Below are 17,216 nucleotides of genomic sequence, written 5' to 3'. Positions count from 1 at the left end.
TTTAACTGTGACACATTAACCAGACCTGCGCACTGATTTGTTGGCTGCAGAATCCAGTTGTTCCCGTCGGGCCAGTTGCAGAGAGCAGGGGTGCAGGTGAAAGGAAGAGAGGGAGGTACCGATTCCACTAGAGAGAAAGAGGAGGAGAAAGCTAACAGAAACCAAATATGACTGTGTAAAACAAAATGGATCCAACCAAGCCCAGGTACAGTGTGTAATTTGTTTTAATTAAGATAGTGTTAAGGTAGTGTTGGAAGAGGAGGGTGTGCAGTACTTAAGAGGAACATTTTACCTCAGGTCTTCACTGCAGTAAACCACTTTCATGTCTGAGCTGCTGTGTTGATCCACGGACTGTCCTCTTGACATTTGATGTGTTTGTTTACTGAGGCTATAAAACTAGCAGGAGGTCTGTTTTTTTAAAGATCAATTATCAATCTTTGATTTGGGGAAAGCGTTACAACTTCAGTCTCATATAGTTTAGTGTGTTACTATAACCTTAGTGTGTTACTGTGGGACACAGACAGTGATTGTAAACAGGTATGACACCGTGATGAAAGCCCTTGCGTTCGTCCTTTGATGTTTGACAGTCTAGCATTAGTGCAGTGAGTCTGTCTGCTGCGTGTGGGCTTTTAGACTAACTTCTATAAGACGTTATAAATACGATTGTGAATATCACTTACTTAGAATGGAAATAGATCCTTCTCCAATCAGTAAATGTGAAATATTTCACTGAGATACAATAGCTTCCAGAGACACATATCTCTGCTACTTAAATCTGCAGCCGGACATTCTGCAAATTGTGATGATGTTGGATTTGTGGGAACTACTGTCAGATTATACGGACTACGCTACGACCTGCACGACTGTAACTGGAGCTGTAGGCGTGTGAGACTGTAGGTGTCATGTTAAATCAGTGTCACTGTCTGTAACATGCAGCAGTTATTCTTTCTGCTTCTTTGACAGCCTGTCTGACATCCTGGTATTTCCTGCGTATGTATGTATGAACAAGTCAATGATGCATAAATTACTTTGAAGAGAGAGAGCTTTTGCTTTCTTTGGCTCTAAACTCTACATTTTTATGTTTTTACTATTAAAGCAAAATGAGCTCACAGATCTTTCATTCGCTTACTTTGAACTTATTTATTTGTTTAGATGTTGTTTGTTTCATTGTTCTTGTGTTTGTTAGTATCCTGCTGGTTTGATGTTTGATTTATAATTCTTTAATTGTGACGCATGTTGTACCCTTTGTTTTGAAGTGTTATATGAATACATTTACTTGCTAAATGATATCTTAAACTTTCCAACTTTGGGGTCGAGACACGCACAAGAGGTTGCCAGGCAGATCTGAAGAGAATTAGAAAGCATTTTTCTTATTACATTTTTTTAAACTTTGCTCTTATATTTTTGTGAGTAACTGGATAATTGGCTCTTCAGTCCTCTTGTGATTATATATAATCATACAATTAAAAATTTGGAAAGGAAGTTGATAAGACATTACCAAAGCCAAATTCGGAAGAAAAATGAATGTTATGTATTCACTGTTTTAATTAAAGATCTGCTGACATTGAACTCCTCCATAAATGCCTAAATAACCAGGCTCCTCAACGCTCACTGTCCTGGTGGTGTTTCTTAGAGTTTCAGCTTCATTAACACAGTGGAAAACTGTATGGGCTCTGTTTGGGTGATCAAAATGTGGAATTTAAACTGAATCATAGCTCAAGTTCAAGCAGTTTTTATAGAGTGATCACTGAGGTTTTTGTGAAAGATCTGGTGCTTGTTGTTATATTATATCATCATCTGTGTTTTGTGTTGGTTTGTATGTATTTGTATGTGTTTCTTCTTGAGTTTTATAAACCTAAAGTCCAATGTTTGATTAATTATTATTATTTATTAATTAAATTATACATAAAACAGGGGAAAAAATATATTTGGTCGTGCTGTACAAGCTGACATGCTTTATTTAGTCAGAAGCCAAAAAGGTCTTAAACAATTGAGCTAATCCCATTATTTATAATAATTCTGTTGGTTAACCTCACATTTATAAAGCTTTAGCCCTGAAAGGAAAGCCAAAGTGAAGCCTTTAAAATGATAACAAAGCACACAATGTCCCTCCATTCTGTCTTCAACTCTTGTAAAGCCTTTTCTTGTGACAAACTATTCCTCAAACACAAACGTGTCCTCACACACACCTTATTTTGGCAATGAATAACCCGGTGTGTGTTTATCCTCAGCCTTTCCTCAAAGGCACCGCATGTAAACAACGGTGGGGGAAATGAATCACTGATGGAAGAAGCATCTGTGCCGTGGCGAGATGGCGTGGACGGGGAGAGACAGAGGGACACGGAAACCAGAGAGCCAGACGTTGATGGGACGACAGCAGCTGCAGAGACGAACCATCTCCACAGGGGGTCACCAGACAAACCCAAGTTCAATACGTTTGGCTATCAGGCAAGTGAAATGTGAGGGTGGCAGCTTCCTGTTGTGACATTACCAGTGCTGGAAGTATTTACTCAAGTACTGTAGTATTTAAGCACTGTTTTGAGCTACTTGCACTTTACTTAGGATAGGTTTTATGCGACTTAATGCTTCTACTTCACTACATATCAGAGGGTGAAGTGTTGCACTTTTATTCCATTTCTTTTATCTGGCATCTGTAGTTAGAAGTAATTTTGGAGAAAAATATGACCGTCATCCAAAAGAGACAGTGCCTTAATCTCTCTGGTTTCAATATACAGGCAATAATTAATTAAACACATTTAAAAGAGTTGAACAATCATTCCGTTTTGATGCCTTGACAAGTCTTCTGCGTCCGCGCTCTCGACGTCTCTGCACCGTCATCACAGTCCGGAAATGACTGTGATGACACTGTAGCGTCATGTTCTACCTATATACAGTATAGTTGGGACATCACAACCGTACAAAAGTCCTGACGGCTGATTTTACGGAACGGTCTGTAAATACGGTCTTAATACATTTCTCCGTGGATTGTGTATTTTGATACTTTCACAGAATATATATACACCCCGACCTGTATTATAATAAAAAAAACTCACTTTTTACAATATGGGACCTTTAGTGTCTCGATAAGATTGAGGGTTTACCCAATCTTATCTGAGTATCACGTGCTCAAGTGTTTAAAATCTCTAAGAAATTCGTAAGGCGTGTGTGTTACTGTCAGTGGCGCTGACCGCTTTTGACATCTGCAAAACACAAATCATGGATAAAGAAGCACAGTCTAGAGTCATCTCTTTTTTCTTATTTCATGATTGTTTGTTGATTTTGAATCGAACCTCTGGCACTTCCACATGAAATGCACAGCATGAAAATAGAATACCTGATGGTATTTTCCTTCTCCAGAGGCGGACCAAGCAGAAGGTGGTGACTGACTTTACAACAGTGAGTAAGGGACAATCTGCAGGAGCCAAACCCAGAGCTGCCCTGAGACAGGTCCTGTTCAGCCAGGGCGTGTCTGAGAAGAACCCAGCATCTGAGGTATTATGTTATCTCAAACTCCTCACACTACATGCTGACATGCTGAGAAACAGATACAGACTTGTTCTAACCATGTCCGCCCACTCAAACCAACCAAAAAAAACTGCAGCATGACTCCGTTGGCATACATTTAAACGTCTGACCGCAAGCATTCACAACAACTGTTAATGATAAATTCTACGGAATTACTGATTCATTGTGACTTCAAAGTTTCCTCCTTTTTTTCCCCCTAACCTTTTCTTCCTACCCTTCTTCCTTTTGTTTCTTACAACCACTCAGGAGCGAGGTCAGCTGGATGTGTTGAAGCAGGATCTAGGGGCCTACGCTGTCCCCGTCAATCTGAAGTGGAAGTGGAAAGAGGACAGTCAGGGAACCACGCTGGAGAAGAACTGGACAGATATAGTGCACTTTCATTCAGTACGGGCCTTTAAAGGATAACTTTGTGTTTCTCTCAACAAATCCCATGAAAAACCAACAAGGAATTGATCCTAATAACAGATGATATACTGTATTTATTCCTCTGTGCTCCAGTGTTATGCAAAGCTATTAAATATGAGCCACAGTGTCGGTCCGGGGGACATGTTCCTTCATTACCATGAACATGGGCACTGTAGTTTATTCTAAGTCAATCCCACACACACCATCCTGCTGCTGTAAATACTCACTACAGCATCAGATCTGCAACTGAAAATAGTTCCCAACAAATGCACTATAAACTCCTGTTTGAGTAGCATTTGCTTAAACTTACAGTGTCCAGCTTCTTTAAGAAATAACTTTGCATTTTTAAATATAAAGGTACATTTTCATGGCCTGTTTTCTAAAAAGATGTATGTCTATTTAACTTTAGAGGGCCTTAGAGCTCCAGACAAACTGGCGAAGTGGTAAAGAGTTAACTTTTCATTTTCAGTGGATTTGTTGCCTACACTTACTGTACAATACCTGCTCAGTATGTAGGTTTTACACATTCCTGAAGCATTTGTAACAATCAACTCATTTCCCTCCCCTTTCCTCTCTCCTCCTCTGTCTTGTTTCATTGATCAGACGATGTCTAAGATCCAGAGGCACCAGCAGGAGGCGCTGTGGGAGTTTGTCCACACTGAACTCGCCTACATCAACAAGCTAATTATCATCAAAGATGTAACATGTCATTTTCCACCTGCTGTCATTTAAATACACTATTTATATGTATGCACAGTATGTCAGAGCTAAAAAGGTCATTTTCCACAGGATGTTTAACAAAGCTTTGTCTGCTTTCACAGCTGGTTATTGCAGCTCTTGTCAACCTGCATCAGCACGGATTTCTTCTGGAGGTCAGTCTGCAGAGCATGCAGCCTCATCTACACTGGAAACACACAAGCACTTAGTCCACAGGTCTATTTTCCACTGCTCTGCATACCACTGACATACATTGAGTGGCACAACAACATCCGCTCTAGCTGAATACGACACACAAGTGGAAAATGTAGCACAGCAACAGATTTCCATCGAGAAGACGGAAAATATCACAAAGCAGAGAAGTTAAACTGTAACATTGATTTTTTTTGTATCATTTTGTTTTGACTTCCTCCTGTGACAGGTGACCCCTGAGCTGCTTTTCTCCAATCTCAGCTCCATCATTATCGCACACCAGCTGTTCTGGCAGGAGGTGATTTATCCAATGTTACAGGAAGTCCGAAGGACAGGCAAACCTTTTGACCCCATGATGTTAGAGGCCGGTTGCCTGCAGGTATGAACTCACTGTTGGCAAGATACCTTACAAAAACATTCAGAGGTGTGTTTTTGAGGCATTTACTCAAATTCTTTACTCACAGACACTATTGTGTTGAAGTGTGGGAAAATCAGACTTTTTACCACTACATTTATCTGACTGTTATTTTGCAGCTTGAGATTTGTGCATGTAAATTAGCACGTTACACAACAGATCAAATAGTTAAAATCAGCTCCAATCTAACCTACTATAACATTAAAATGCATGTTACAAGTTAATGTATCAGACCTGATATTGCAAAAGTATAATATGTTATAATAATATAACTCCAAAAGGAGTCATTAAACATTATAATGAGCACTTACGTTATCCACAATTCAATTTGACTGTCAAGAGTTCAGTCCCAGGTTTGGGTGTGTTATGTTTTATGCAGTAGTACTTTGTGGAGTTTTGAACGCAGGATTTTTCAATAAATGTAAATGTAATTTATCATTCTTTTCTTTTTGTCCCCCTCAGTTCCATGAGCGCTTCTCTTCCTATCAGCATTACTGTTGGGAGGAGGAAAACAATCTGGAGTTCACACGCAGACAGATGGAGAGTAACCCACACTTCCTTACTTATGTCCAGGTACAGTGAGCAGCAGACATCCACACATACACGCATGCATGTGAGGATGAAAGTTCACATTCAGTAGTACCAATGCTAACACCAATACTCACCCACACAAACCCCATCATTACCACTGAGTGCAATCCCATGTAATAATGGGCTGTTCTGTTATTAATGGTGATGTTTTCATAACCTCGTGGGCGACCTGTCAAAGCCGCTTCCTGAACCACTTGTCACACTAACATTTTCTCCACACGATTCACTTATTTAGCAGCACCTTAGATAATGTCTTGTTCACAAAACTGAGTGCAGGAGATTTTTTGGGAATAGTGACTGTAGTGCGACAGGTGTGTCCTGCAGCAATTAAACAAATCCTGGAAGACTGAAGGCAGGAATATAGCATTACAGCTTACAATTAAATGAGCTTTATTGAAATACTGAAAAAAAAAATGGTCTGGGATCGCCTCCTCACGACTCTCACATACCTTTCCTAAGCTTGTGAAATATTAACTTTTTGTCACGACCGTCAGCTCCCAATGCAAAAGGCACACACACGACCGGTCCACTTAGCAAAGAAAAAAAAACCTCAAAATACAACACACACAGTTTATTTTCTGCTCAGGACGCCATTACTCCACTGTATCTTTACACAGCAAATATTTACTGTCTTATAAATGTTCTGAATGTCAAGTACACCTCCTTTAGCATTGCTATCTTGTTTACTACTGTAAAAGTGTTTATTCAACACTTGCTTTTTCACTTATGTCATACCATCAAACTTGTCAACCTGAGTGGGAGGTGATGTTCTTTTGTTTAACAGGTAAAGAGACATTTTAACAGGAAGTGGTACTTGGTGGGTGTTAAATGGTCCTCTCATCCAAATCAAACAAAACAAAAACATATCATTTAACCCCTGTGATACTTTAGTTTTTGTAGGGATGGTTTTATTGGTCTAGACTTTGAGAAATCAGTCTTCTGCCATCGCTCCAATATTGTGGAGGTGAATAGAAAAATAATGTCCTGGTTAATCAGGGCAATCCACAGACCTCCCTATGAGTTCATTGGGAACTATTTTCTATCAAAACTGATGAAAATTCTCTGCAGTAAGGCATTGTGGATTAACCAGCGTAACATGGTTTTATTGGTTATAGAAAAAAAAGTTGATATTGAATTTTTCCCATGCTTATAGAAGCACAATCAATCACAGAAAAACTGCTGTGGTGAGATACTATTTAGTTACTGTAGAATGCTTTTGGGTGAACTAACTCTTTAAATTCAGACTTTTCAAACATGAATCAATTCATGGTTTTACGCCACTCTGTAATATAACTAGTTTTAATCAAAAGCACTGACATGAGGCAATTCGCTTGTGTTTTTGTCCTGTCCAGTGGGTGGAGACTCACCCTCAGTGTGAGCGCATGCGGCTCGGGGACATGCAGGCCAAACCCCATCAGAGGATCACAAAGTACCCTCTGCTGCTGAAGGCCGTGCTGAAAACCACACAGGACCCTCATGTACAGCACACACTCAGAGGCATGGTGAGAAATGTTTCAATCGCAAAGGCAGAAACTTTGTATTTCATTATATTGACTGCTTCTTGTTCAATATTTTCCCATATACTGCATTTTTCATATAAAATCCATATGCAACTTTCAGACAACTACACTAAACATTTTATGATGTCTTGATAAAAAACCTTTGTCAATGCATAGGGAAATGGCTGCGGTTAAAAAAATAAATCTTAAACGTTAAACTGCTCACATTCAAACTTCTCTGAGTATCGTCTTTGATTTAGTTGTTTTTAGAATAACTCCAAAGTAACAAAATCCATCATGGACCATTTTAAAGTAAAGTTCAACAACTGTGATCCATCGCAAAAGGCATTTAATTGAGCTTCTGACTTCTACTTAAAACCTCTGAGCAGATTTTTCCAGAATTTGACAGGGTTAACAAGATGTCATCTGCAAAAAGGCTTATCTTCACTTCTGTTACAGGGGCTGCAACTCCTCTAATATCAGAATTTACCTTTATCAGGGCTGCAAGAGCTTCTAGGCACAGTACGGAAATCATAACTGTATCTAAAAATGGCTCATTTGTTTTGATTTTTTGCTTTAAGTGCTTTAAGAACTGAGAAATAAAGCTTATAGAATTGATGCCAAACCAAGATCTGTTCACTATCTTAAAATATCTCCTGAAAATGGGGTGTTGATGAATTCTCTGGGGTAAAAATGTTTCATTTCTTATTGCTTAAATGTTTGTGACTATTTTCCTGTCTGGAATTAAGGAGATAAATAAGAACTTTTAAATCATAAAAGCTGTTCAGTTCAACACAAATTTTTATCTGCAGAGCAGCAAAACTCCCAGTAACCATCTTCTTCTTGCTCCTCTTCAGTTATCCAGTGTAAACGTTTTTTTGGAGAGTATTAACGACTACCTGAAGTTAAGAGATGAGGAACTCGCTCTCAGTATCTCTGCTCAGAGGGTGGAGGGATACGAGGTGGAGGGAATAAATGAAGACATTGACAAGGTATAATGTGATTGTTTTCCTGCCTAACAATACTGGAAATTATAGATTCATGCAAAAATATACTGATATTCAGTCTTTTGTGTTTTACTAATGATAGCATGTCCGAGAGATCTGCCAGTTCGATCTAACGTGCCCCATCAGAGGAGTAGGTCCTGAAGTCGTACGTAAACTGCTGCTGGAGGAGAACTTGAAGATTCGTGGAAGAAAAGATAACAAGGTGAGCTGAGCCCGTGCACTACATTTAAATCTATTTTTTAGATGTGTAAATGAGCATCCTTGTCATTATTATTTGGACTTTCTTGTGTTTCCTCCCACGTGGTACGATGCAGCTGGAGGTAGTGGCTCTACTTTTTTCAGATGTTCTTCTAATGACCAAAGTCCAGAAGAAAGGAGAGCGCCTGAAGGTCGTTCGACCTCCTCTGGCCCTCGACAGAACATATTGCATAGCACTGAAAGACGGCTGTGAGTAACACTTGATTCAACACAGTTTCATTCTGTATAAATATTTTATAGATCTCATGAGCATTCCTCTTTTTCTCTCAGGTTCATTTGTTCTCGTGGAGGTAGGTGAGCTTCGGAGTGCTATGAATGTCTACTTATTTGCAGCCAGCACCTCGGAGAGCTGCTCCACATGGGTCTCCACCATCAACCAGACGAAGGTAAAAACTGTAATTTCTGACCAAATCTTTTGAAATGATAGAAGTCTGTAGAATTTAACTTGTTGACTAGAAGCATGGCTCTAGAGTTGGCAATGTTGGGAGATTGTCTGTCTAACACTTTGAACCAGACTGAAATATGTCAGCAGCGATTGGATGGATCGGCATACAACTATGTATGGACCTTCACTGTCCCCAGAGGATGAACCTTGCTGCTTTTGGAAATCTCCTGACTTCGCCTCTAGCGGCATCACCACGTTAACTTTTTAATCTAATAGTTAGGTTTATAACCATCACCTGAAAAACGAATGATATCCCAATCAGACATACTATTTAGTGCTCAATAAAAAAAATCAATTTAAACTAAGATGGTAAATGCAATAAACATTATACCTGCTTAACATTATGTAGCGCTCTCTCATACGCATGTCAAATGACTCCTTACACAGCCATTGGTTGGTTCACGGCCTGTTATTTACAGTAGTTTGACTGACATTTTCCTCGTGAAGCCACTAGAGGGAGCTCTTGGTTTAAAGAAAAAAGGCTCAAGGTAATTTGTTACTTTCAACCCTTTTCTGAACAGTAAGTGCCATCTAGTGGGCTCAGAAAATAAAGAAAATACTTCATATAGCTTCATGAAGCTTTGTTTGGACATTACTTCTGTTTTCACTTCTACATTTGCGAACAACTGCTCACCTCTGCCTCTGATTGCTCATTTTCTTCTTCACAGAATGTGGCACAGGTCGGGTGTGAAAAAACACAAAGAGAATTACAAAAATCACAATTAATTTGTATCTTTATGCTACATTGTCAGGAAACACTGAGGAGCCTGAGACAGACTGAGAGCAACAGACAACTGAAAAACTTGAAAATCAAGCAGCTGGAGGCCAAACCTGTCGCCAAAGCCAAGACGGATGCCATGGAAACAGAAGAACAACCTCTCACACAGTCAAGACGAGAGACTTTTGTGGATGAACTTACTGAGGAACCTATTATCCCTCGATCAATAAATGGGATGTTGGCGACAAAAGAAGATGATGTGTCCGCTAACAATCCTGTTGATTCTTTTTGGCACTCCAAGCCCAACTACGGTCACCGTAAATTAGTGACTAAGAGCTTTGCTGGTCCGCAACAAGCAGTCAAAGGATACGAATGGATAGAAATGGGAGTGAGAGCAGAAGAAGTCAGGATCCACAGAGAGGAAGGGGAGAGAACAGATGAATCTCAGATGACAACGCACCACAGGGTGCTATCTGCCCCTAATCTGGGTAATTTCACTCACAGTATGGCAACTGATCCATTAAAATACAACACAACAGGACCACCTGCTCTCTTGTATCCAGATGTTGACTACCCAACGGACGAAAATAGTACTTCACAACCTTCTTACCACCCAGCAATATCCTGGGAGGGGCCTGAGATTTTAAGACTAACAGGAGAAGGAGGAATATCAACAAAGAGAGACTCAGATTCCCAGTCTGTGAACCAGGACTCTAGGAGAAATTCCTACAGCCAGTCTGCAGACACTGAGATGGAGACACCTTCAGAGGTTTGGAGTTGCTCCAAAAATTTGAAGTCACCTGGGTTACGGAGGAGGAGGCCAATCATTACCCATCAAGGCCCCACTTCTCAGACGTCCAACTTAAACAGCGACCTGAAGAGAAATTCACTTTCTTCTGGCTCAGATTCACACCGCGTACTAAAGCTGGGTTCCCTGAAGCCAAACCAAGGCATGTTTTGGAACATGCATGATAGAGTCTCTCCAGACCCCCAAACATTGTCTGAATCTGAGCTTCCTGATCTTAACTTCTATAACAGAGTGAAAACCCAAAGGAGTGCCTCCATTCCTAACATCAACATTGAAGGAGACCATGGACTTCGCCTGTATACTCATAGTCTGTACACTTTACCCCAAGCAGAGGACGCACCTCTCCCCAACTCAAGACAAAATCTCAATGGACACCACTCGCCACTGGAGGGTCTTTTGGTAAGAGCCAAAGAGAGAGATGGATTGAAAAGAGAGAGAAATGTGAAAATGGCCACTTTGAGGTCAAGGTATCCTTCCCCCTCATTTTCCACCACACCATCACCATCACCATCGCCCAGTGATGGAGACAGAGACGCAGAGTGGGAGGAGGAGGTGGAGCTGCTGAGACACAGAGCCCTCACAGTGAGTAAAGGATGGAAGGAGCAGCTGGTGGACGGAGATGAAGATGACAAGAGGAACAGGTTAGTTTGACAAAGTGTCCTTTTCATAAGTTTTTGTTGTTGTTGTTTGATTAATCAACATGTTGGATAATACACCGATTTGATTTTGAAAATGATTTGGTTGCCCATGCACAGTAAAAAATTAAAGAGACACAACAAGTGACATGAAGGACATATTCCCACTATAATAGTAACACAAAGACAAACTAACACATTTCACAGAGAGCATTAGAGTAGTTCAGGAGCCCACCAAGCACTATATACAATTGATCTATTAATAAAAGTTAATATGTCAAATAAATGATGCACATAAGAACAATGGGACAAGAAATAATTGTGAAACTAAAGCTTTAACACTATGTCAAAGGGCCTCCAGTATCAGAGAAAACGTGCAAAGATCACTTCACACAGATAGTATGCATGTCCTCTTAAAACTATTTACTCTCTAAGTTGGTTCAGTTTAACTGCATCCCCCTTAATTAGGTCTGTTAAAAGCGCTACTATTGGAATTAATGTTCAGTTTTGAGTAGGCTGGTAATACTCTGTGAGAATGGAAACTTAATTTGACTCTGTGTTTTTCGTGTTTCTAACCACAAACCACTGTGGACATCTTTCTGTCCTAATTAACACGATAAATATCTCTAAAGCTTTTTTTGATATCTTAAATTGTGGATTGTTTACATCAGAAACAACACGGGACACTTAAACAGTCTCCTCCTTACGCTTAATTTCTAACCTCCTATTTTGTTATTTTCTTCTAACTGAGTACTTACGCTATACAATGTATTTATAAGAGCATTATCTTAATTCTTTGTTTATTTTTATGTTCTCATGATTTCACACAATTTAGCATTTTTAACACTATGCATTACGTATTTAGTATTATGCATGCCAGTGGTCCTATTAGACATTTTATACTTTAGGGACAATTAGAAAGGCTTATTAAACAGCATTTAGTTCATGCAGTTATAGTAATAAAATTATTTGCAGCTCCTAAAGGAAGCGTGAACCACATGCACAGTAAATGTTGTAAAATAATTCATTTTGACCTTCTGTTTCCATCGCTCACCTGCTTTAGTGTTGTCTTTACGGATGGAGTAAACGTGGACTGGTCAGGCTGGTGCTTTGATGATGATGAAGTCATGGATCATTTAAACCCTGGAGGCGAAGGGTTTCTGGAGGGCATCAGCCGATCTTTGGCCTCCTGGGATATCCACGGACTTTCAGAACAAGAGGAGGCGGAGTACAGTCAGGTGTAGCTCTGACGCTGCACCTCAGACTCCTGTACTCACCAAATGGATCCTACAACTGAGGCACTGATTAGCAAACACTACAGGCTTTTTAATGAAGAGCTGGAATGCACAAAAGCGGAAAACAAATATATTTCCAGCAGTGCATCAAACTTTGAGTTTTCCATTGACACAAACGCCTTGAGTCTGAATTCATGACCAATTATGAATTTGTAATTAGTGCAAAATAATATATATATTTTTTTAAATATACATAAAATGTGGTCAGTGTTTTGTGTAAATATAACACCTAATTATTAAATATAATTATTTTTTATAAGTGATTGTATATATTATTTATATCAGTATTCATTTAGCCTCTCATTGACCTTCAAGTTTCAGATTGTATATACTGTATCAATTAAAGCAGATTTATTTCTGTTATTTTTAAAACATTTTATTCTCAACATGAAAACAAATCTTCACATACAATAGAATAACGGAAAACAGATACACGTCACATAACAGGATAATACACAACTTTTCAAATTCAACAATGCTGCTACAACGTCTGCTCTGAAAATACTGTATTTACAAAACTTGTGCAAACAAAAGTCTCCCAAGGTCTTGCAGGCACGGAGCTGATAGATCTCACTTCAGTTTAGCGCTTTGAGATCTTTCCTGCGATGCCTTTGCTCTCATGTGTCTTCACTCTTTCACATGCTTTCTTTCTCTCTCCTCCCGCTCATTGGAGACGGTATGAACAATTGTCTCCAGCGCAGGATACTGAAAGATCCTTTTCCTCTGTGGGGAAAAAGAGGTGCAAAGTTATTTAATTTTGTCTGATGTATGAATGCACACGTTCAATTTTAACATGCAATTCATATTTTGTATTCAGTTTTTCTTAAGTACAATATTGTCCCTGCGTTATAAGGAATCAGTTCAATGAGATAAGGTCATTTTTTTCCAGTGAAACTATCTTTCTGGAAACAAGTGACTTATCTTGAAACAAAGACAATAATTTCAAGATTTGGCATCTTTCATGGAAAAGTGAAATATTAGTAAGAGTTTTGGAAACTGCTGTGATCTGCATGAGTTTACCCTTCGGTGGTTCTTGTACATCTGAGCCAAAACCAGCAGCAGAACAAGGAGGAGAAAGCTGAGACCGACCACGGTGGCGGTGTCCTGTGAGACACCTGAAGACTTTTCTCCGCTCAGAGCACCTGTGGGGGAAAATCAACATAAAGATAAAGTCACAATATGACCTTTTGCATGCACATCAATCCAGTATGTTGGTATATTTTGAGTCTATTTATTTCATACAACGTAATTAGAAAAAAAAAATCAACTCACTCATCAGTTGAATGTGGTATGTTACATTTCCCAAAATGCCGTCTTTCCCGTGGAAACTACACGTCCACTCGCCCTGGTTTTCCTCTGACACTCCGCTTATTCTCAGAGATTTCCCCTTCTGGATTGACCTGACCGACTGGGTGCCATTGAGGTCATAGACCACGTGAACCCACTGATAGTCTGTGACCTCGCTCGTGTCGGTCAGCTGGCAGGTCAGTGTCACAGAGCCTGTTTCCTTTTCCTCTCTGCTGTCAACTGAGAGAGAAACAAGACAGTTACATGCATTGTTGATGACAAAAAAAGACACTCAAGCTTAAACTCAGTCCATGTGAACTTACTTTTGGCAACAACAAGCTGCATGTTTCGAGTCAACTGTTGTCTTTCCACGGTGCCAGAGCATCTGTACCTGCCCTCGTCCTCAAAGCCGACTTCTTTCAAACTGGCAGATTTATCGAAGGGGAGCTGAGTGGACGGCAAGGGTGGAGAGAAAGAGGCAGGAAGGCGACCAGCAGCAGGTTGAAAAAGAAACCCAGGTTTTAGTTTCTCCCAGACTGGACTAGAGGGGGTCAAACCATGGGAGAACACACAGGGAAGTGTGACTGCAGATCCAACAGCAGCATACACTTTAGTATTGTCTTTTGATGGGTGGATGATTCCTGTGAGAGGAAGGGAGTGAAAGGAGAGGTTAAAAGAGAAAAAAAATAAACCACATAACTTAATTTCTTTAGATTAATCAGTTCTCTACGTCTTTTTAACTCTTGAATCTTACCCTTCACAGAAAGAGACGCTGAAGCTCGCCCCACTTTGCCTTTGTTGTCCACGACACAGGTCCAGTCTCCGGTCAGTTTGGCAGTCGCCTTCTCCCTCACAACACTTTTAGCGCTATATCTGGTCGAGGCGAATCCATTCAGAGGCACAAATGGGCTGTTGTTCAACGTCCACTGCACAGAGGCTCCGTAAGGCCACGGAGTCACATCACAGCGGATCGAAATGTCGTGCCCCCAAATGGGAACCGATGAAGGGACGGACACTGTCGAGGATACGCATGAGGATGAGATTACTGAAATGTATTACAGCCAATATCTGATACAGATTAGGCCCTTTAGCTCAATCTGTGCTTTATCAATGTTAATTAAATTGAATCTGTGGTGCTGATTTAACAAATTCATGGAGTGACCACAGTTCAGTAAGAAAACAACCATTTAAGTAAAAATAATCAACACATTGAGCGTTATAAGGCTTTGTAAATGTTTCTTACCTTCAATGATTCTGAGTATGACTGTGTTTTCATAGACCTGGTCTCCTTGTTCCACCCTGCAGGAGTAAACCCCTCCATCCTCCTTCCTCACATTGTTGATTTGCAGGCTGAAATCCCCTCTTTCAAACTGGGAGAAGGGGCATTGTACACGTTGGGTGCCTTTTGGTAACCAGCTAGAGCCCCAGTACTGCAGACCGCTCTTTTGCTTTCTCCAAACAGTGCTGTGGATGGAAGGTGTCACAAACAAGTCAGAGTCATCAGCATATAAATGCAAGTTTGAAGTCGAAGGATGGATGGCGAAGCACAGGACTGGAGGGAAATTGAAGGATTTGTGGTTGTTTGGAGCTGAACAGATGAAGCAAAGAGGAAGGGGATGTGGACAAGTGGAGGAATCAAACAAAAATGTGCGTCTTACCCTTTGTTGGCTTTACTCCAGATGATGAAGGGGATAAATGAGGACGAAGAGCTACTCTTACACGGCAGTACAGCCTGAGAGCCTGCTTCTGCAAACACCTCAGTTTCCTCACATTGAACTTCTGAGGAAGAAACATGAAAACGTTTACTTTTGAAAGGAAATCTCCCCAAAAAATCGAATGTATATTTTATCCCCAAAAGATACAAACATTATAGTAAAAATGAATAAATCATATTTACCTGTCATAAGAAACGCAATCATCCCAAAGATGAAATACTCCAACAACATCTTTTTGTTGCTTTTGTTTTTAATTTGTTTGTTAAAATCTTTTCACAAATGTCACTGTGATCTATCCCTCTGTCTATGCTTGACGTGTTATCTGATGTGTGTTTTTGTGAGTTGAATAGATGAGGTATATATATATGAGCCGTGGGTGCTGATAGAGGGCGGAGTGTTTGGTAGTTCCTCTGCAGATCATGTGACTTCAGGCTTTGATGCGGTCTGCCTTTGTCAGCCTGGAAACTGTAAGACAGAGATGTAAACAGGGAGACCCACTTCCTCCCACGGATTCTCTCTCATTCACTCTGTTTCCTTCTTCACATCGTATAAATTGTGTAATGATACGTAACATCATTCATTTTGCAAGCCAAAGCTTACACAAGACACAAGCACAGTACATAGGGCCATGTACCAGAAGCATCTGCAGTAAGACATGCTGTATTTGCACTTCAAAATAAAGTAAATACATTCCTAAATCATAAATGATAAATCATTTTTAGAGGTATCCATGCCACAAAAGCTGAAGGCTACGTTACAGTTATTCTCCACACATGCAGTGACAATTACTTGTTGACAAATCACTTCAGTGTCATTCACGGAAGCAGTTGTTGCTCTGAAACTGAAATGGCAAAATTGCAAACGCCACTCCTCCGTCACTGCCAGTCACTTACGTTTACAACCACTGATTAACGCACAGCTCTCATCAAAATCTTCATCATTACCAGTAGGATGAGAATGAGGCCATTCAGAAATATGGTTTCTTGTTCTGTTGGATATTCATGAAAGTGAATCATAGTCTCCATTCTCGCTTCTTTGTTTTTCCTTTTCGTCAAGTCTTATATGGTTGCTGCAGGAGAACAGGCCTACACTGCCAGTCAACTGTTTGTCTGATTTAGCCTAAATCTGACCATATTTCATTAAATCTATCTATCTATCTATCTATCTATCTATCTATCTATCTATCTATCTATCTATCTATCTATCTATCTATCTATCTATCTATCTATCTATCTATCTATCTATCTATCTATCTATCTATCTATCTATCTATCTACTGTATCTATCTATCTATCTATCTATCTATCTATCTATGGTAAATGGACTTGTACTTATATAGCGCCTTTCTAGTCTTCTGATTACTCAAGGCGCTTTCAGAGTGTTTGTCACATTCACCCATTCACACTGATGGTAGTGGACATCTACAGACCATCTAATCTAATCATTCACACCACATTTACGCATCCATGCGCAGCACGAGGAGCAATTCGTGGTTCAGTGTCTTGCCCAAGGACACTTTGACATGTGGACCGGGAGGTGGGGATAAACCCACTCTTCCATCGATCTCTCTTTCTCTCTATCTATCTATCTATCTATCTATCTATCCATCCATCCATCCATCCATCCATCCATCCATCCATCCATCCATCTATCTATCTATCTATCTATGTCTCTATCTATCTGTCTATCTAGCTATCTATCTCT

The 17,216-nt window shown here is 40.0% G+C and overlaps 2 protein-coding genes across 2 annotated transcripts; one reads left to right on the top strand and one right to left on the bottom strand.

The window, feature by feature from the left end:
- The first annotated feature begins 140 nt into the window (after nucleotides 1-140).
- plekhg6 (pleckstrin homology domain containing, family G (with RhoGef domain) member 6) lies at nucleotides 141-12,805 on the top strand. The gene is made up of 15 exons (XM_083918664.1): nucleotides 141-205; nucleotides 2,232-2,448; nucleotides 3,358-3,492; nucleotides 3,772-3,909; nucleotides 4,534-4,629; nucleotides 4,752-4,802; nucleotides 5,069-5,218; nucleotides 5,717-5,827; nucleotides 7,198-7,347; nucleotides 8,202-8,336; nucleotides 8,434-8,553; nucleotides 8,666-8,798; nucleotides 8,880-8,995; nucleotides 9,807-11,221; nucleotides 12,279-12,805. The coding sequence occupies exons 1-15, from the start codon at nucleotides 186-188 to the stop codon at nucleotides 12,457-12,459; spliced, it is 3,168 nt and encodes a 1,055-aa protein (XP_083774790.1). The 5' UTR covers nucleotides 141-185; the 3' UTR covers nucleotides 12,460-12,805.
- A 332-nt stretch (nucleotides 12,806-13,137) lies between these two features.
- On the bottom strand, nucleotides 13,138-15,836 carry lag3 (lymphocyte activating 3; the record flags this gene model as incomplete). The annotated part of the gene is made up of 8 exons (XM_083918023.1): nucleotides 15,695-15,836; nucleotides 15,456-15,576; nucleotides 15,041-15,261; nucleotides 14,552-14,812; nucleotides 14,121-14,438; nucleotides 13,783-14,037; nucleotides 13,531-13,652; nucleotides 13,138-13,233 (listed from the first exon to the last, which is right to left on the bottom strand). The coding sequence occupies exons 1-8, from the start codon at nucleotides 15,741-15,743 to the stop codon at nucleotides 13,138-13,140; spliced, it is 1,443 nt and encodes a 480-aa protein (XP_083774149.1). The 5' UTR covers nucleotides 15,744-15,836.
- Between the last annotated feature and the right edge of the window lie 1,380 nt (nucleotides 15,837-17,216).

The sequence above is a fragment of the Echiichthys vipera genome (assembly GCF_963691815.1).
Source record: "Echiichthys vipera genome assembly, chromosome: 8".
In the NCBI taxonomy this organism is placed as follows: Eukaryota; Metazoa; Chordata; class Actinopteri; order Perciformes; family Trachinidae; genus Echiichthys; species Echiichthys vipera.
This window is presented reverse-complemented; position numbering and strand designations above follow the sequence as displayed.